The sequence below is a fragment of the Hippoglossus stenolepis genome, chromosome 6 (genome assembly GCF_022539355.2).
Source record: "Hippoglossus stenolepis isolate QCI-W04-F060 chromosome 6, HSTE1.2, whole genome shotgun sequence".
Taxonomy (NCBI): Eukaryota; Metazoa; Chordata; class Actinopteri; order Pleuronectiformes; family Pleuronectidae; genus Hippoglossus; species Hippoglossus stenolepis.
The window spans coordinates 12,777,660-12,793,634 of record NC_061488.1 but is presented as its reverse complement, the minus strand read 5'-3'; the positions used below and the strand labels follow the sequence as shown (position 1 = coordinate 12,793,634).

The 15,975-nt window shown below is 44.2% G+C and overlaps 2 protein-coding genes across 15 annotated transcripts in view; one reads left to right on the top strand and one right to left on the bottom strand.

The window, feature by feature from the left end:
• fmnl3 (formin-like 3) overlaps positions 1-2,545 on the top strand; it is a 34,184-nt gene extending 31,639 nt beyond the window's left edge. For all 6 annotated transcript variants that reach the window (XM_035159849.2, XM_035159846.2, XM_035159847.2 and 3 more), the window contains one exon: positions 1,089-2,545. Coding sequence is in view for 1 of the 6 variants with exons in the window: in XM_035159846.2 (XP_035015737.1) it covers positions 1,089-1,153 (65 nt within the window). In the remaining 5 variants the exon portion in view is untranslated. The remainder of the gene's footprint in view (positions 1-1,088) is intronic.
• A 139-nt stretch (positions 2,546-2,684) lies between these two features.
• lrp1ab (low density lipoprotein receptor-related protein 1Ab) overlaps positions 2,685-15,975 on the bottom strand; it is an 88,756-nt gene continuing 75,465 nt past the window's right edge. For 6 of the 9 annotated variants that reach the window (XM_035159832.2, XM_035159836.2, XM_035159837.2 and 3 more), the window contains exons 62-90: positions 15,400-15,548; positions 15,054-15,147; positions 14,352-14,468; positions 14,071-14,190; positions 13,854-13,976; positions 13,637-13,762; positions 12,924-13,040; positions 12,177-12,283; positions 11,911-12,043; positions 11,264-11,386; positions 11,008-11,130; positions 10,771-10,908; positions 10,520-10,657; positions 10,288-10,407; positions 9,904-10,190; positions 9,637-9,815; positions 9,417-9,523; positions 9,183-9,302; positions 8,901-9,077; positions 8,596-8,736; positions 8,264-8,437; positions 7,356-7,517; positions 6,992-7,163; positions 6,630-6,731; positions 6,442-6,515; positions 6,263-6,356; positions 6,089-6,127; positions 5,248-5,392; positions 2,685-4,591 (exon numbers count right to left, since the gene is read on the bottom strand). In XM_035159832.2, coding sequence (XP_035015723.1) covers positions 4,454-4,591; positions 5,248-5,392; positions 6,089-6,127; positions 6,263-6,356; positions 6,442-6,515; positions 6,630-6,731; positions 6,992-7,163; positions 7,356-7,517; positions 8,264-8,437; positions 8,596-8,736; positions 8,901-9,077; positions 9,183-9,302; positions 9,417-9,523; positions 9,637-9,815; positions 9,904-10,190; positions 10,288-10,407; positions 10,520-10,657; positions 10,771-10,908; positions 11,008-11,130; positions 11,264-11,386; positions 11,911-12,043; positions 12,177-12,283; positions 12,924-13,040; positions 13,637-13,762; positions 13,854-13,976; positions 14,071-14,190; positions 14,352-14,468; positions 15,054-15,147; positions 15,400-15,548 — 3,839 coding nt within the window. In that variant the 3' untranslated portion in view covers positions 2,685-4,453. The remainder of the gene's footprint in view (positions 4,592-5,247; positions 5,393-6,088; positions 6,128-6,262; positions 6,357-6,441; positions 6,516-6,629; positions 6,732-6,991; positions 7,164-7,355; positions 7,518-8,263; positions 8,438-8,595; positions 8,737-8,900; positions 9,078-9,182; positions 9,303-9,416; positions 9,524-9,636; positions 9,816-9,903; positions 10,191-10,287; positions 10,408-10,519; positions 10,658-10,770; positions 10,909-11,007; positions 11,131-11,263; positions 11,387-11,910; positions 12,044-12,176; positions 12,284-12,923; positions 13,041-13,636; positions 13,763-13,853; positions 13,977-14,070; positions 14,191-14,351; positions 14,469-15,053; positions 15,148-15,399; positions 15,549-15,975) is intronic. The other 3 variants (XM_035159838.2, XM_035159841.2, XM_035159842.2) reach the window with 1 other exon arrangement.

The following is a 15,975-nucleotide window of genomic DNA, read 5'->3' as shown; positions in this document are numbered from 1 at the left end:
TCCGTGCTAACTGTCATCCGCAGTGTGCCGAACTGCTAGTTGGTCAACAGGCTCTCACATTCAATCACATGTGCACGAACACAGTCTGAATCCGAAACTGTCACAGACCGAATAAAGATTTTCTCTCACTTTAGTGGCACAGACATCTCAGCTGTCGCTCCACAAACTGGAGAGCTTGTTGACCATCATATTGTCACTGTTTGTTTTTGTTTTTTTCTGCTGCATTATTCGTGTTACAACGTTGCTGAAACCATATTTCCAAAACCTTGGATTTCTCTGTTTTGTGTTTCACTGCCACCAGTGGAAATGCAAGGTCGTGGAAATGTGTCATTCGATGTTTATTGTGCATTGTTTTTGCTTTTATTTGCTAATTTTTTATTTTTCTAATAGACAGTTAACAAATCTTAACTGCAGAAGTTATCGCAGAGTTCCTATAATTGTTTGGAATATGCTACACTAAACACTCAGTCGGCAGTTTATTAGGTACACCTAATACAACAGTCCTGCAAAAACCCTCCCTGCATTAGTTCAGTTTTTAGGTGTTAAAGGTTCAGTGTGTAGAATTTAGTGACATCTAGTGGTGAAGTTTCATGGTGCAGCTGAATAACCCCTCACCTCACCCTCCCCTTTCAAACATGAAGGAGAACCTGTGGCAGCCTTCAGTTGTCATAAAAACTCAAAAGATGTTTAGTTTGTCCAGTCTGGGCTACTGTAAAAAAAACATGGCGGCCTCCGTAGAGAGGACCCGCTCCCGATGTAAATATAAAGTATTTCAATATAAAGGGCCCATTCTAGGGTAAAGAAAACAACACTGTAGTTTGTTCATGTTGCTGTTGAACTGAATTATCCAGAGAAGTGTTTCTGTTTCTCAGCTTAACCTCAAAGACACAAATAGGTGGACAACATAATAGGAACACGCCAGATTATTAGGTGTACCCAATAAAACGGAAGCAGAGTGTATGTTCGCTACATTTACAGTTTAAAAAAGTTAAAGTAAGCAGGAGAGAATTTACAGTTTGACCTCTGGGTCCTCTAACATGTGTGTCCCCCCCCTTGTCTCTCACCCCTTTCTCCACACCCACTCACAGATCTTCGAAACCAGCCCTTCCTGCGAGCTGATGCGTTGATCCGAAACGGTTGGAAGAGACCCTAAACCACTTATTCATCACTTATCTCTCCCCTCCCCATTTAAAACCCTCCTCCCCCCGTGTCCCGATGGTCCATCTCAACCCCTGAGGCTGCAGATCACAAAGACTCAAAATAAAAGGGAGGACAGGACAGAGCCCTTGTGTTAGCTGGGTAATTTATTTATTTATGGAGGCCCTTAACAGCCACTTTAAGCGAGCAAGGCGCCGTTGCAGGAGCACAGTGGTTGACTCCTCTCTCGCTGCACGTATGAGACTTTCCCTGCTCTGTTGGCGTCGAGGGCCTGACCAGTCGGAGCACAGGTGAGGTGAGGACTGGCGGACCACAGCGCAGACGGAATTGTACTTTCACTAACAAGTGCCTGCCAACATGTGGATCTTATTCCCAAGACCATTAATTTCCTCAGATGATGCAGTCATAGCAGGACTTAGACTGGGAGGCAGCCAAGGGGAGATGCCAACCACGCTGCTGGGATGTTTTGCCTCCAAGACACTTTGCAAAAAAAACCTCCCTCCAAATCAGAGAGAAGCTACTCAACACATTCAATCACAAGTTAATACCGACAATGTTTTATTTAGATTTCAATCACATGTATCCCGGAGGAAAGGGCATCTACAGTGCAGGTTCCTTTGTGACAAGCTAGCCAAACCAAACTTTCTTGAATGTCTCATGTTGTTCTTTAAGAAGTGCCTTTTTTTCCTGTGTAACCAGTGTTATTTCTCATGGTTCAGCCATAATAAGTTTATTTTACAGCCGTCAATCGTTAAATATTGTATTTTCATTGCCTTGTACTTGTAACATTAGCCTTATAATACCGACGATAATATGCAAAAGTGGAAATCTCCAGATCTTAAGGCACATGAGAAGAAGGAGAATAAGGATCGCTCTTCTATTTACCTTTAGTGCATCGATGTCTTAAAGCTTCCTCGGATTTGACTTGAGTCATTATGTTTCCGTGCCTTGTTAAAAACTGAATGTTGAACGCCTTGACAACACTTTCTGTCACACTTTGAAGTGACATTTGGGAAGTGACACCTGTATGAAGACGTGGACTGCTGTTTGAGGCCTCGAATGACGTTAACCTGCTATAGATGTGGTGATGGATGAAGGATGTTTCCAATCTTAAAGAGATGTTATGTGTGTGAAGATTTGTCTTATATCCTAGAGGATGAGTTTCCTCCCGACAGCTGTCGAGACTTAAGCCCGTGTTCTAACTTAAGGGAGCGACACTTTGTACACTAATTAATTTGGCTTTCGTTGTATGAGACACTATTCTTTACATTAATGTACATTGAAATCAAGAAATTTACTTTTTAGAAGAAATGATCCATTATATTTGTCTATTGACTGAAAGATGACACTTCCTTTTTAATAAATAAGATGAATTATCTAACTATAAGACCAAAGTCTATTATTAAAGTATTATAAGTATGTTCATGTTTAATTTCAATTCTTTTTTAGGATAGCTGATATTCATTTCCGATTTTCTGCGACTGCTTTTCCTCTCCATCTCTCAAATGACGGACAGAGCCACCGTGTAGTTCTACTATAAAAATCCATTTAATTTCTTATATCAAAAAGAAATAGAATCATAACAAAACAATCAGAACCACAAGTATCCATGTGGGTTTCGCCACCGAAAATGTTTCTCCAACTGAAAAATGATTGTTCTAATTTACATGGTCAGGTGAAAATCTAACAGAGCAGGATGTAAAAGTAAAAAAAAAAAAAAAGCACAAACATAAAAACCCGTTATGAATACTGTTAAAAAGATAAAAGCCGTGAAGGTTTCCTCTAGGATGGATGTGTGAGAGCACCGTGCGGTGTGTGTGTGGTGCGGAGGCTGAGGAGAAGCCCAGTGAGAAGCAGCGTGGTGAGACACAGAGCAACACTTACTGAAGACTGAGAACCAGGCTGACTGACAGATGGTTAGCGTTAGCAGCGAGGCAAAAAGGAATTAACAAAGGAATGCTTATCAGGAAGCTAATCAGTCTCCTAACTGGGAATGCACTTAACAATGAGCATTAACCTAAATTACATGTTCATGTAATTACATACAACACACACACAACAAAAAGAAAAGAAAAGAAAAAAACTCCCACAGAAGTACGTACCATCAAACGGGCTCCAAGGGCTTTTCCTGAAAGTACGTTTACAATCAAAAGACAAGGAATGAGAGCTAAATGTTACCATTCTCAGTTAATTATTCGTTGCAGATCGTTTTTTCAGTGATGACTGGAAAGAATTCACAGACGCTTGTTGTCACTTCTCCCCCCCAAAAAGAAGAACTTTCTAGAACAGTTTCAGAGCAAAGTCCGGCTGCTGTCCCGAGTGTCCTGCAGTAGGCTAAACCAAAGGCCACAGATATCCATCCCAGACTGTTCCTCCTGGAATGTGGACTTTATTACAATCATCTTCATCCAGCACACTCACACACTGCCATTGACTCATTCATTTCTGACACAAGGTAGGTCAATTATACCACTTAAAAAAAAAAATTAAAAAAAAATGTTAAAAAGTACAGACTGCTATTTGTTACTGATGTTTGTATTCCTGGGTATATTCTCAAGACACTTTGTTAATAGGTTTATATATATGCAAATATATATATATATATAGAACTTTAGTCTGTGCAAGGAGGTAAAAGACAATCACTTGAATGTAGGTTTTTTTGAGACAACAGAGAAGACACTGTCCGCGATGCTGAGTCCTCCATGTGTACATGTGCAGTTAAACAACTTCTCATTACTCCCTTTAGACCTCCAGCAGCAAACTTACATATACACATTGATGTGAGAGACTGAGCCGAAGCAGCATCCAGGAAGCATTCATAGTGACGCTGACACTTCTCTTTCACGAACAACAAAGACTTGGCAACGTTTTCTACGATGGAACAATATTCTCTTTTTTTTCCCCCCTATACAATTCATACAAAAATAAAAAATCAAATTTGTTCCACGGCCATCCGGATCGCTCTATCTTTTACATTTGCACAGAGGTAGTGGCTATATGCGTGAGATTGTGAGGAGGAGGTGAGCAAAAATTAAAAAGAACTGAATAAATGTCTATAAAATGGTTCCTTTTTCATCACCAGATGATTTTTTTTTTTTTGTCAAAGAACAAAATATAATACTGCAATCACTTAAAAAAAGTAGTCCTTCATTTTATACATTTTATACAGTGTTCTTGCTTTTTTTTGTTGCTTTTCTTTTCAGTTGGTAAAGGCAGAAGACGAGCGAGCTTGTCGTCTCAGCACTGGGTTGGGCGGGGCAGGGCGACGTTGGCAGAATTCAGTTCATGCCGAGCTCTACGCTAGTGGGTCACTCAGGTCCTCGTCGCCCTGGGAGAGGAGCTCCTTCTTTTCATCTGTGCTGGCCAGAGAGTTGCGGCTGTTGTGGGCGCCCATGTATAGTGTGGCATACACCGGGTTGGTGAAGTTGGTGGGCTGCGGAGCAAAGGAAATTACATGGTCACTCCGGGGACATTTTTAAAATGGGGAAGGAGCATTTACCACATTTTGTAGCTTATAAATGGAAAGTGAAATTAAACATCTGCCTCTTGCCACCATGTTAGTTTTGTTCTATAGTGTGTCTACAAGCTGTGGTCCTACAATCTGTAGGTGCATTTCCATCCAACTGTTTTTATGTCCATTTTTTGATTTGATCGTAAAAAGAGTGTAAATGCCCAAAATTATAAAACCATCTCAGAAATTGCACAAAATTTAAAATTATGAATAAATAATGAAGCACATGGAGTTCGTGATTTAACACATTACTCAAGCTCCCAGTCCACAGGAGGGAAAAAAGAGGCAGAAGACCAAAACATCCGATCTGTGTGGACCAATGAGGAGACTGTCCATGAAAAGCCAAATTTCCTATTTTGGAAGATTTGGTTAAAAACTGGCACATTATATGTCAGTGGAAACCGGGCATGTGGCACATGGCACGCTATGAGCCTGGGTTTCAACATATTCAGGAACCTTACTGACATCATAATATATTATAAAACCATCTCTCTGGTTAGATGCCACGAGAAGTGAAAAAAAACGTTTCTTCCTCTCAAATGACTCGTTGAAACAAGAGGGATTTTTAGCTGTGGTACCTTGTCTGGGTCCAAAGCAAAATCGGAATCCAGGAGCTCCCCGGCGTCGTCGTCAGGGTCTCCCTCATAGATCTTATAGGCAGGGTTTCCTATCTCAACATTCATGGCTCCATTTGTCATTCGGTGGTGCTGGAAGCCCTTGGCACTGCAGGCAGACAAAAGAAGAAAACACAATGACCATCAAAGCGAGACGTTTAAAATTAGATTTAAAACAAGATGATTACAGATGATTACATATTTTGGGGGGAAACCTTAAATCAAACAATTCAGAGCGGCTTTAAACGTATCATAACCCAGGTACTGACTCAGCACCAGCTACACACAATCCACAAAACCAAGACAACATGTACTAAAGGTTGTCAAATGAGCTTTTTGGTCAAAAGGCCATTTGATCAAACCCGGAAAATATACAGCAGCATGTCTATTGTGGAGAATGCTGAATTTTCACATTGCAAATATTCAGCCGACTGCAAGCATTTAAACATTGTACATAGATGCACAATTGTACGCTTTACTATGCAAGCACACGGCGTAAGCCCATCATGTACACACGTAAACAAGGGAAGGTATGGAGATGCAAGAAGGACAAACACAGTTCAATTGTTTGTGCATCACCAGTAAAACGATTTCAGATAAGTCAATAGGCCCCTGACCTGCTGGGCTGGAAACCCCAGGGAGGAAAACACAGGAGATGGCAGGCAAGGACAAACAGACAGGTTTTCTGCACTGACCAACAGAATGGACAACAGAAGCATGGCCAGTCTGATTGGGTGTTAACAAATGGAGGGGACAGGGGTTTGAGGGTCGACAGTATATATATGATGTAACCCTATAAAGTTACCGCGAGCACTGAGAACGAGATTTGCCCGGCCATAGAGACCTGGGAGACAGGAAATAGATGGTTATCAAAAGGTAGGAGAGAAGAAGGAGAAGATAGATAGTACAGGTGTGAGGACCAGATAGATGATAAATGGGAGTTTGAATAAAAAGAAGGTTTCTGAAGCCAGGGTCCTACCCGCGCATTCTCCGCTTGTACCACAAGATGGCGCCAACCACCAGCAGTGCCAGTAACAGCAGCAGTAGCACCGGGATGACGATGGAGGCCGTGCCTGCGAGAGAGAAAAGAACATGAACAAAGGGCAAAGTGCATGTTTTTACCAACGACACTCAGCAGTCAGGTGCTGTGCAACTTACTTCCACTGGAAGTAGAAGAATCCATAACAGCAGCTGCGAATTCACATCTGTATCCTTTCCATCCAACAGGACACCTGGACGCACAACGAGCCCGTTACAAAGTGTGTGTGTGTTTGTGTACGTGAGTTACAAAGACAGAAAATGACAGAGTGTACGTTCAGGTCGGGGGTGAGTGTCATATTACTTACTTGCACTGGGGAAGCAGTGTGCGAGTTTCAACTGTACATTGCCCATTTGCGCAGAAGTCCAAACAGGAATAGCAGCTGGGCTGGGTCTGACCATTGGGACAGCTACACACACACACACACACACACGTGCACACACATACGGCAGCATTAATATCTGTAGTTTTAATGATCGAATGTGGGTGCAATGTTCAGATATCCACATATTTTGGGAACTTGCAAGGAGTGCGATATTTGACCTTGCTCACTAGTCACCGAGCCGTCCAGAGTAAATGTTAACAAATATTTACGATGTTAGCAAATATTTACAAGTCCAAGTCTCGTTTATTTTGTGCAGCGTCCACGTTCCACCACGGCGTACCCACCTGCAGGAGACCTCCCCCGAGGACGACTTCAAACATTTGCCCGTCCCGCAGAATAGACATTTGTCCAGCTCGCACTGGTGCCCGATGTACTCAGTGGTGCACAGACACAGTTTGGTGCTGTTGGAGGTTTCTAAGCACGTTCCGCCGTTCTCACAGAACCCTTCACATTTACCTGAGGGTCAGAGGGAGAGTTGTGAGAGGTGCGGAGTCACAGTCATATATTCTTCATTAGATCAGGACAGTCGAGTGTGGCAGTTTTACACATGCTATTTCGTGTAAGTAGTGTACGTCAGAAGGCTAAATATTATACATTTTATCATCCATCCAGTGAAACTCTGAAGCAACGTATTTCTGTAACACTTACTGTACTGGCACTGGTCTCCCTGGTACTCTGCCGGGCAGCTACAGGTGGGTTGGTTGCCCATGTTGACCGAGCAGTTGCCTCCGTTCAGGCAGTGGTCCTGACAGGTTTGGCGGTTGCACGTGGGCCCCGTGAAGCCCTTAGGGCATCTGCAGGTTGCAGCTCCTGCATCCAGGTAGAATAGAAATTAAAAGTTAAAAGAAATCTACTACTACGTGAAACTATAACTGAGTTCACAAAGGCTGCAGCTGGGCAACTTGACAACTATTTAACTAAAAACGTACTCTGGTTTAAACGTATAGAGCAGAGTAAATGAGGGGTGGGGGCCTTTGGAAGTTTCTCTCTGCAGCAGCCTTTTTAGCCTGTGACGCCTGATGCTCATCAGTGCTCCACCAGACATCGAAAGAATGGGGGGGAAGTTGTTCAAAGCAAATGAAACATGTTGGCGCAGCATTTGACGTTTACTTCACGTAATCATATTTTCGCCCCCTGTCCTTTTATTTGTTTGTTTGTCAGCAAAAAGTACTGAATGGATTTCCAGGACATGTGGTGGAGGGTTGGGACATGAGCCAAGAAAGAACCCATTAAATGTGGGCGTGGATCCTGACAAAGTTTTTAGGCCTCGATGAAAAAAGTCAGGCATGTTTAGGGGACTGATATTTATGAGTGTTTGTAATTTAGTGCAGCCTGATTTAATTTACAAGGATTGTTGGACCTTGGCCGAGGTATGAACTCTGCCGAGTATTTAGATACATTTTCCTCACAAGGAAAAAACTGAATTATACATCACTGAGGATCAGTAATAGGGAAGAAACTAAATACTACATATATTACATTTTCTATACTTTAATCTGAGCGTGTCAGGTGTGCACATATCAATAAATGATCCAGTGATTAACAGATGAATGTACCTGTATGAGAGGCAGTGCAGGTGCCTCCGTTCTTGCAGTAGTCCCGGCACTGGTTGATCTCACACCTCTCTCCGGTGTAGCTGGGCTGACAGCGACACTTGGCCACCTGCCGAGCGTTGAGGAAGCAGCTCCCACCATTCTGACACTGAATATCGCAGGGCCCAGAGGGCGGAGCTGCGAAAAGGGGAATTCCATGGTTAACCCACATTTGGTTTTAGGGATCGGAATTTAAAACCACACTCAAGCCGTTAGTGAAAGTATGGATCAAGTTGTTTACGACTACACAGCCCTCCATACAAGTAGGTAAGTTCACTGTATGTGTGCAGACTTACAGAACGGTGACTGGGTGGGGGTCAGTCTCTCCACACATGTGCCATTGTCGGCCACGTAGTTGTTAGGACAGGTACACACTGGTCCACTGGGGCTGAGTAGACACAGCCACTCACACTTTTTCCTGTCACATGGGTTGGTCACTGACGCAGAGAGAAACAAGACAAGACATGCAATAAGAAAAACACGTGTGTAGCATGTATACAAATGAATTTCTCTAGGGTGTATCATATTTGAACTCTATTTACATCAGTACATGTGTGCGCAGGAAAAGCCTGAGACAACTGAAGAACCTTTTCACACTCACTCTCTGGCTGCTTGTAGCGGTGGTACAGCACGATGTCGGTAGCGTGGTTGATGCCTGTGGTGAGATTCTCCATGGGGCCTTTGCCAAACTTGTTGACGCGGAAGACAAAGTTATTTACATACGTGACCCCGTATATGTAATCCTCGAAGATATCTATGCTGAATGGATGAAGCAGCTCTGGAAATAAGAGAAAAGAGAAAGGGCACGAAAGGGAATAAATATACCGGCAACATGATTTCGGTGTCATATTCAGTTTTGTTTTGAGCGTGCCGGGAACTCAACTGTTTTTGATGCCGGAAACAGCGATGACAGGATCAGAGCCATCCAGGCGAACACTTCCAATAACCGAGAGCTTTGCATCGGCCCAGTAAAGACGCTCGTTGAAGTAGTCCACAGCCAAACCTGTAGAGGCAGAGAGGAACAGGGGCATGGATAAAAACACAATAAACACCTGCAGCTCCACAGTGTGAAAGAACAGGCGTCGTCAGCTGACTTGTGTCATTGTGTGTCACTGACCTGTGGGCCACTGGATGTTCTCGTGCACCAGCGTCTGCCTCAGAGTGCCGTCCATGGCAGCAGTCTCAATTTTAGGGTGGTTCCCCCAATCTGCCCAATACATGGTACTGAGGGGAAACACACACAGTTTCAACTTTCCACACACGATATAGAAACAAAGCAATGATGGCAATGACATATTTCATTTGATTGTGGCACTGAGCACGGCGCTGTCTCTCACCCTCTCTGTGGATCCACTACAATGGCGTACGGCTCGTCTATCATGCCGGAGATGAGAGTTTTGCAGTGTTGTCCGGACATCTGAGCCACTTCGATTACATCTCGACCAGAGTCGGTCCAGTACAGATTACCAGCCACCCAGTCCACCGCTATACCACGAGGCATCTTCAGCTCCTTGATCTGAAGCGGCATAAACGGTATTTACACCATATTCACGTGTTTCTGCTGTGGTGGTGTGATAGAGTTTTTTTATTTTGACCCTTGTTACCTGCAGGTTGGTGATCCTGCCCTCGCTCTGCCGTCGGTTTCGGTGAGAGTTGGAGGAGGTGGACGACGACGTGGACGGTCCTGGAAGTTCGTAGGAGGAGATGCGGCCCGTGTGCCAGTTGGTCCAGAAGATGCGGTTGGTCTTGATATGCAGGTCCATTGCGTCGATGCGCACGCTGGCGTCGCCTTGGAAGGTCTGCTCGTAGCGCCAGTTGGGCATGCCAGGGTCCAGGCTGCGGATTTCATTGTCGTCAGCTATGTACAGAATCTGTCTGCTGCTGTTCATGTCTGGGGGGAGAGGAGGAAACAGTCACGAGCGCGGCCTCAGAAATTAATAATCATGATGAAAAGCTTATAAACTAGCCAAAAGGGGGGAAAAACTCACTGTCGGCCTTGCAGGTGTCGTTGATCCTGGTAAAGTATTTGTGGCAGCTGCACTTGTGGGAGCCTTTGGTGTTGTTGCAGATGTGGGAACAGACTCCAAACTGCAGACACTCATTCTTATCTGAAAAAAAAAAATCATATTAAATAGATTAGTCCTCCTTAACCTTACTTATCCTAAATATTTGAGGTGAGTTACGATTTGTCGTGACAGTTGCAGTTTTCTGCGCGTGCACCTCTACAGGTCTGGTGTCCCATCTTCTTGAAGCCTGGTTTGCAGGAGCAGAAGGAGTCGGTGCCGTTGATGACACAGTGAGCTTCGTCTCCGTCGCCACACTGAGTCCTGTTGCTCCTGCAGTCGTTCAGCTTGGTGTCTGGAAAACAAGCAAGTGAAAGATGAGTCAGTGGATTTTGCATTTGAAATGTTTGCTTTAAAAAGATCTGAGGTCGGCTGTGGTACAGAAGTGAGCTTTTTGACGCGAGGCACCTGTTTTGCAGTTGATCTCATCGGAGCCGTGGTCTTCACAGTCGTTAAAGAAGTTACAGCGCAGAGTGGAGCTGATGCATCTGCCGTTTGCACACAAGAACTCGTCCTTCTCACATGTGGGAACAGCTGGAGGGACCTCTGTAAGCATAGAACACCACACACACACACACGGGTCAGCAACCTTCTCAATTGAAGTTGAGGGAGCGGGGGTTTTCAGAGCGATTTCAAACGACTCACGGCAGTTCAGCTCATCCGAGTTGTCGCCGCAGTTATTGACACCGTCGCATCTCTTGGACACTTGCAGACACACGCGGTCGTTCTGGCAGCGGATCGCCCTGGTGGGAGGACACTGGAACCTCCCTGAGAGTCGAGCAGAGAAAGAAAACAAGAGGGGAGAAAGAGGGGAACGAAACAATAGGTCAGGACAAAAAAAAAAAAAGATGACACTTGAGAGCTTTTTCGAGACGTGTGTGATTCAGGCGGCTGCACTCACTGCACTCCTCAGGATTCTCGTCAGAGTTGTCCCCACAGTCATCCTCCCCGTCACACTTCCAGGCGAGGGGCTTGCACAGAGTGTTGTTACACTGGTACTCATCCTGAGGGCAGTGACGTCCCGCTGAGGAAAAACAAAAGACGAAAGAAGGAGAGAGTTACTTCGCATAAAACTTTAACATCTGGGTCTTTTTGCGACAACCGAACAAATGTGTCTTATACATTTTTGTCTCATCACAATGTCAATTTTTCTCTGATTACTTCCACCAAGGAGAATTTGTTTTCACCCCAGTCCCTTTGTTTGTTGTCAGTAAGCAAGATTACAGAAAAACCACTGAACGGATTACCAGAAAACTTGGTGGAAAATGTGGTGTGGGTCAGTGAAGAACCCATTCAATTCCTGTGTGGAATTTCTTTAACATTGTGAGATGGGGCTTTTTTGAACATTTCCCCAGGGAATAATTCATGGATCTTGCTGAAAAGAATCAGGCACATTTTTTGCACTAATATCTATGAGCATGTGGAATTTGGTGCAGCTTGATTGAATTTAAGGGGACTGTTGGGCCATTCTAGTTACATTTTTTATTTTATTCATGTATTTTAAATATTAGCAAAAGAGTTACGATATAACTGGAAACGTGCACTTACCAGCACTGCCACAATTCTCCTCATCGCTGCCGTCCATGCAGTCAGGGTCGGCGTCGCACCGCCAGCGGATGGGAATACAGTGTCCGTTCTTACACTGGAACTGGTCGTTGTCACACTTCAGATCGCAACCATTCTGCAGAGACACCACTGAGGATCAGCTTTTATACTAATACAAGCTAATACTAAATACATGAAATTAGCATTACTTTCAGTTAAAATTAACTGTTATTTAAAGGTCACGTAAAGACTGAATGAAGTTTCTGTACCTCATCCGATCCATCAGCACAGTCGTGGTCTCCATCACACTTCCACCTCCCGGCGATACAGCGACCGTTGGTGCAGGCGAACTCGCTCTCTGAACATTGTCGAGGCACTGCAGAAGAAGACAGACGAGGTTAATTATTGTCCACAACACTGGCAAACACCTTCCAAAGCACAAACCAAAACAGAACTGAGACAAGCACAAAAAACAGAAACTTGAAGACAGCTTAGGGAGAGCGAAGGGAGATCAGTAAGTCTCAATTTGAGTATTTTATGCATGTATTTTTATACATTTGCAGTGGCATCTATTGGTAAAGGAAAACAGTAGAACGTTTTTTAAAAAGCCTATATTCTGAGCTATCTTCAGACTCTCACAGGTGGGAGGGGATCACAGTTGCACCAGAATGAGAATGAAGACAGTGTAGAGTAAAAAGAAACAGCAGGGAGGTGACACTGAACATGGAAGTAGCTCATATGAAGGTGGAGTAACTTACCTCTGGCTCATGCCAACACGACAGTATGAAATGAAACAAACACCAGATGAGGTAAGATGCATCAGAAATGACAGGGAACAGATGTTAGCGCCGAACAAGTGACTTCATGTGCACAGTTAACAGGATTAAATGTGCAAAGTGAGTATGTTACCAGTGGGAAAAGAGCATGGGCGCGAATGTTACTGACACGGGACGAGGTGAGAGAACAGGTGTTAAGAGCATGACGGTGTTGTTTTCGAAGCTGAAGGGGACACGTACTGCACTTGTCTTCATCCGAGTTGTCCCCGCAGTCGTTGTCGTAGTCGCACTGCCAGCGGCCCGGGACACAACGGTTGTTCTTACATCTGAACTGGTACGGCTCGCATGTCCTCTCCGCTAAAGGAAAGAAAAGATGATGGAAATAAAAGATAATAAAAATGAAAACAGAAAAAATATAAAACATCTGCCGGTGCCGCTAGTGCATCTTTCTAGTAATTCCAGAAATATGTGGAACCCACATCTCGAGAACTGTTTACCTTATTGGCCTCACGCTTGGAATGCGTATTGTCAAGGAGCCAAGGAAGTGCAGGGTCAGATTTGATGCCATTGGGCCACATCAATTTGAATAAACAGGCGACCAGCGTTCTGTAGCAGTGGTGGCTGGGACTCATCAACCTAAGCAACGTTGCTGATCACGACCACAACTGATTCTCCAGTTCGAGGTTCTGCGAACTGAGTCGAGCTTCACTGAACTTTAATAAACAGGTGAACAGCTCTTTGTGCAGAAGCGGTGGCCTCAGGTTTTTGCGGACCAAGTCCTGCAGCTTGTCTGTATTTGCTGCGGTTAAATGACTGTAGGTGACTTTTACATTTTCAGAAAAAAAACTGCAACCAGCATCACCACAGGCCAAGTGAACAGCCCATTCCAGACAGACGTGTTCAGAACGGGCACTGCAATAGTTTTACTAATTTTAAAAAGGGGAGAATCTTACCACACTCTTCTTTCGGCTCATCTGATGCATCGCCGCAGTCGTCCTCGCCGTCACACTTCCAGCGAGCAGGGATGCAGCGTCCGGAGTCTTTACATCTGAACTCGTCCACACCACAAGTCATCTGGGCTGCAGAGGCAAACATTCAGGTGCAGTTATTTAGACAGATGATCGGGATGACTCGGAAACAAAAAAGGAAAAATTAAGCTGGGAGTCTTACTGCAGTTGGCGGGTTCATCAGATCCGTCCACACAGTCATTGTCGCGGTCACACACCCACACACGAGGTATGCAGCGTTTGGTGATGGCACACTGGAACTGGGTGGGAGCACACGTGACCTCAGCTGAGGGAAGAACAGATTTGTAAAAATTTAAGAATAGCACATCAGATTTGACACTGGGAAAAAAATGCAAAAAACAAAAAGGCTTCAAACTCACGACAGTCCTTCTCATCCTCTCCTTCTCCGCAGTTGTCCTGGCCGTTACAGCGGAAGATGCCTGGGATGCAGCGACTGGGGTGGGAACATTTGAACTGGCTTGGGAGGCAAACATGAATATCTGCAGGGAAACAATGAAACAAGCAGAAGATATGATGCTGATCAGTCAAATCCATCAAGTGGTGTCTGTGACATATAAGAAAACATAGGCCACGCAGGATGCAGCGTATTGAACAAATGTAATTTAGGAATGAGCAGCTGTATATACACAGAGAGACATACCACAGTTGGCCTCATCCGAGTTGTCCTGGCAGTCATTGTCTCCATCACAGATGTAGGCAGGGTTGGTGCAGATGCCTGTACCACACTGGAACTGCCCCGGCCTGCATTTGAATTCAGCTGGAAGAAAGAGTCAGATTCTCAGGATCACTCTGATCTTACACCACAATACTGTTTTGATAATTAATCTCCTCCCTGCAGAATTTTCCCTTCAATTACGAGTTTGATTTAGTTTTGATCTCACACTTAGCAGAAAGTTATACTGAAGTCTGCCTGCCTAAGATGCTAAAAACTTAGATTTAAGGATGTTTTGACAGTACACCGGGCCACCGAAGGGACTGTATTCCTTCTGACTGTGACAAGATGTGTGTGTGTGTGTGTGTGTGTGTGTGTGTGTGTGTGTGTGTGTGTGTGTGTGTGTGTGAGCACAGCAGTGCTGCAGGTGTTTGATAATGAGTTAATATCAAATTTTCTACTATTTATGCTGCTGTTTGCATAAGTAAAATTAACCGATAGCTAAAAAGAACATTGCATTGTTGTTGTGGCAGACACTCGTTCATTTTATAACATTTTAATCTTGTCGGCCAATGGTTAATCATCGGTTACTGTGAGTCGTATATCAGTTAGGAATGTCAAAATGTCAAAGTTATCGCCATGGCAGTACCGTGTTTTTAGAATTTCTAATTATGTTCCTCTAATACTTACGGCATTCTGCTGGCTCGTCTGAGCGGTCGCCGCAGTCATCCTCCGTGTCACATTTCCACCAAAAGGGAATGCATTTGTCGTTCTTGCACACAAACTAGAGCAGGAGAAGAGAAATGAATCAAAGTGATGATAGGACATGACATAACAGAGCTTCACTGCCATCGACACACCAGAGGCCAACTACTGCAGCACTGGGCCACCGGCCAGCTGTCAATAGACAATCACCAGGTATAAGGAGTTCCTCAAACAAGCCACAGAGACATGGAGATATGAAAAGCCACTTATCCACAGCAGTCATTAAGTCCTATTCACATCGATGACGAGGTGTGTACACAGCCTCTCCTACCTGGCTGGCTGTGCAGTTGGACATGCAGGTCCGCTGATCGCTGGCCAGGTAGAAGTTGGTGGGACAGGCACATTTGAAGCCTCCTCCGGGTGAGAGGAGACAGAGGTTACTGCAGCCGGCGTTGTTCATCTGGCACGGGTGGTTGAGCACTGGGAGACAGAAATATAGGAACAATTGATTTTATGATGTTTAGATGAAAGCAGGTAGAGTTATACTTAGGGGGGGCTAGGGGTTGTGTTTGTATTTAAATACATTTAGTGAACCCCTGAATCATTAATGCTTCATATCTTTCCTGGCATATTTTATTTGACAATTGTAAAAAATTAAAATATTTCTTTTTTATGATATAGATTTATGGGGGCTGATGTGGATAGTATGGGGTACAGAATTAGGGCTATTAGGGGGTAAACATAAATGCACATCTTTTCTGAATTGCATATTTTGTCAAATAAAAGTTTCATATCAGTAAAAATAAACGCTGATACAGATATGTCTGTGAACGGCTCATACCACTGATTTTCCTATGAACTTGCCCAAGCTTAAAAAACACAAAAAAACAAGCGTAAACATTATATT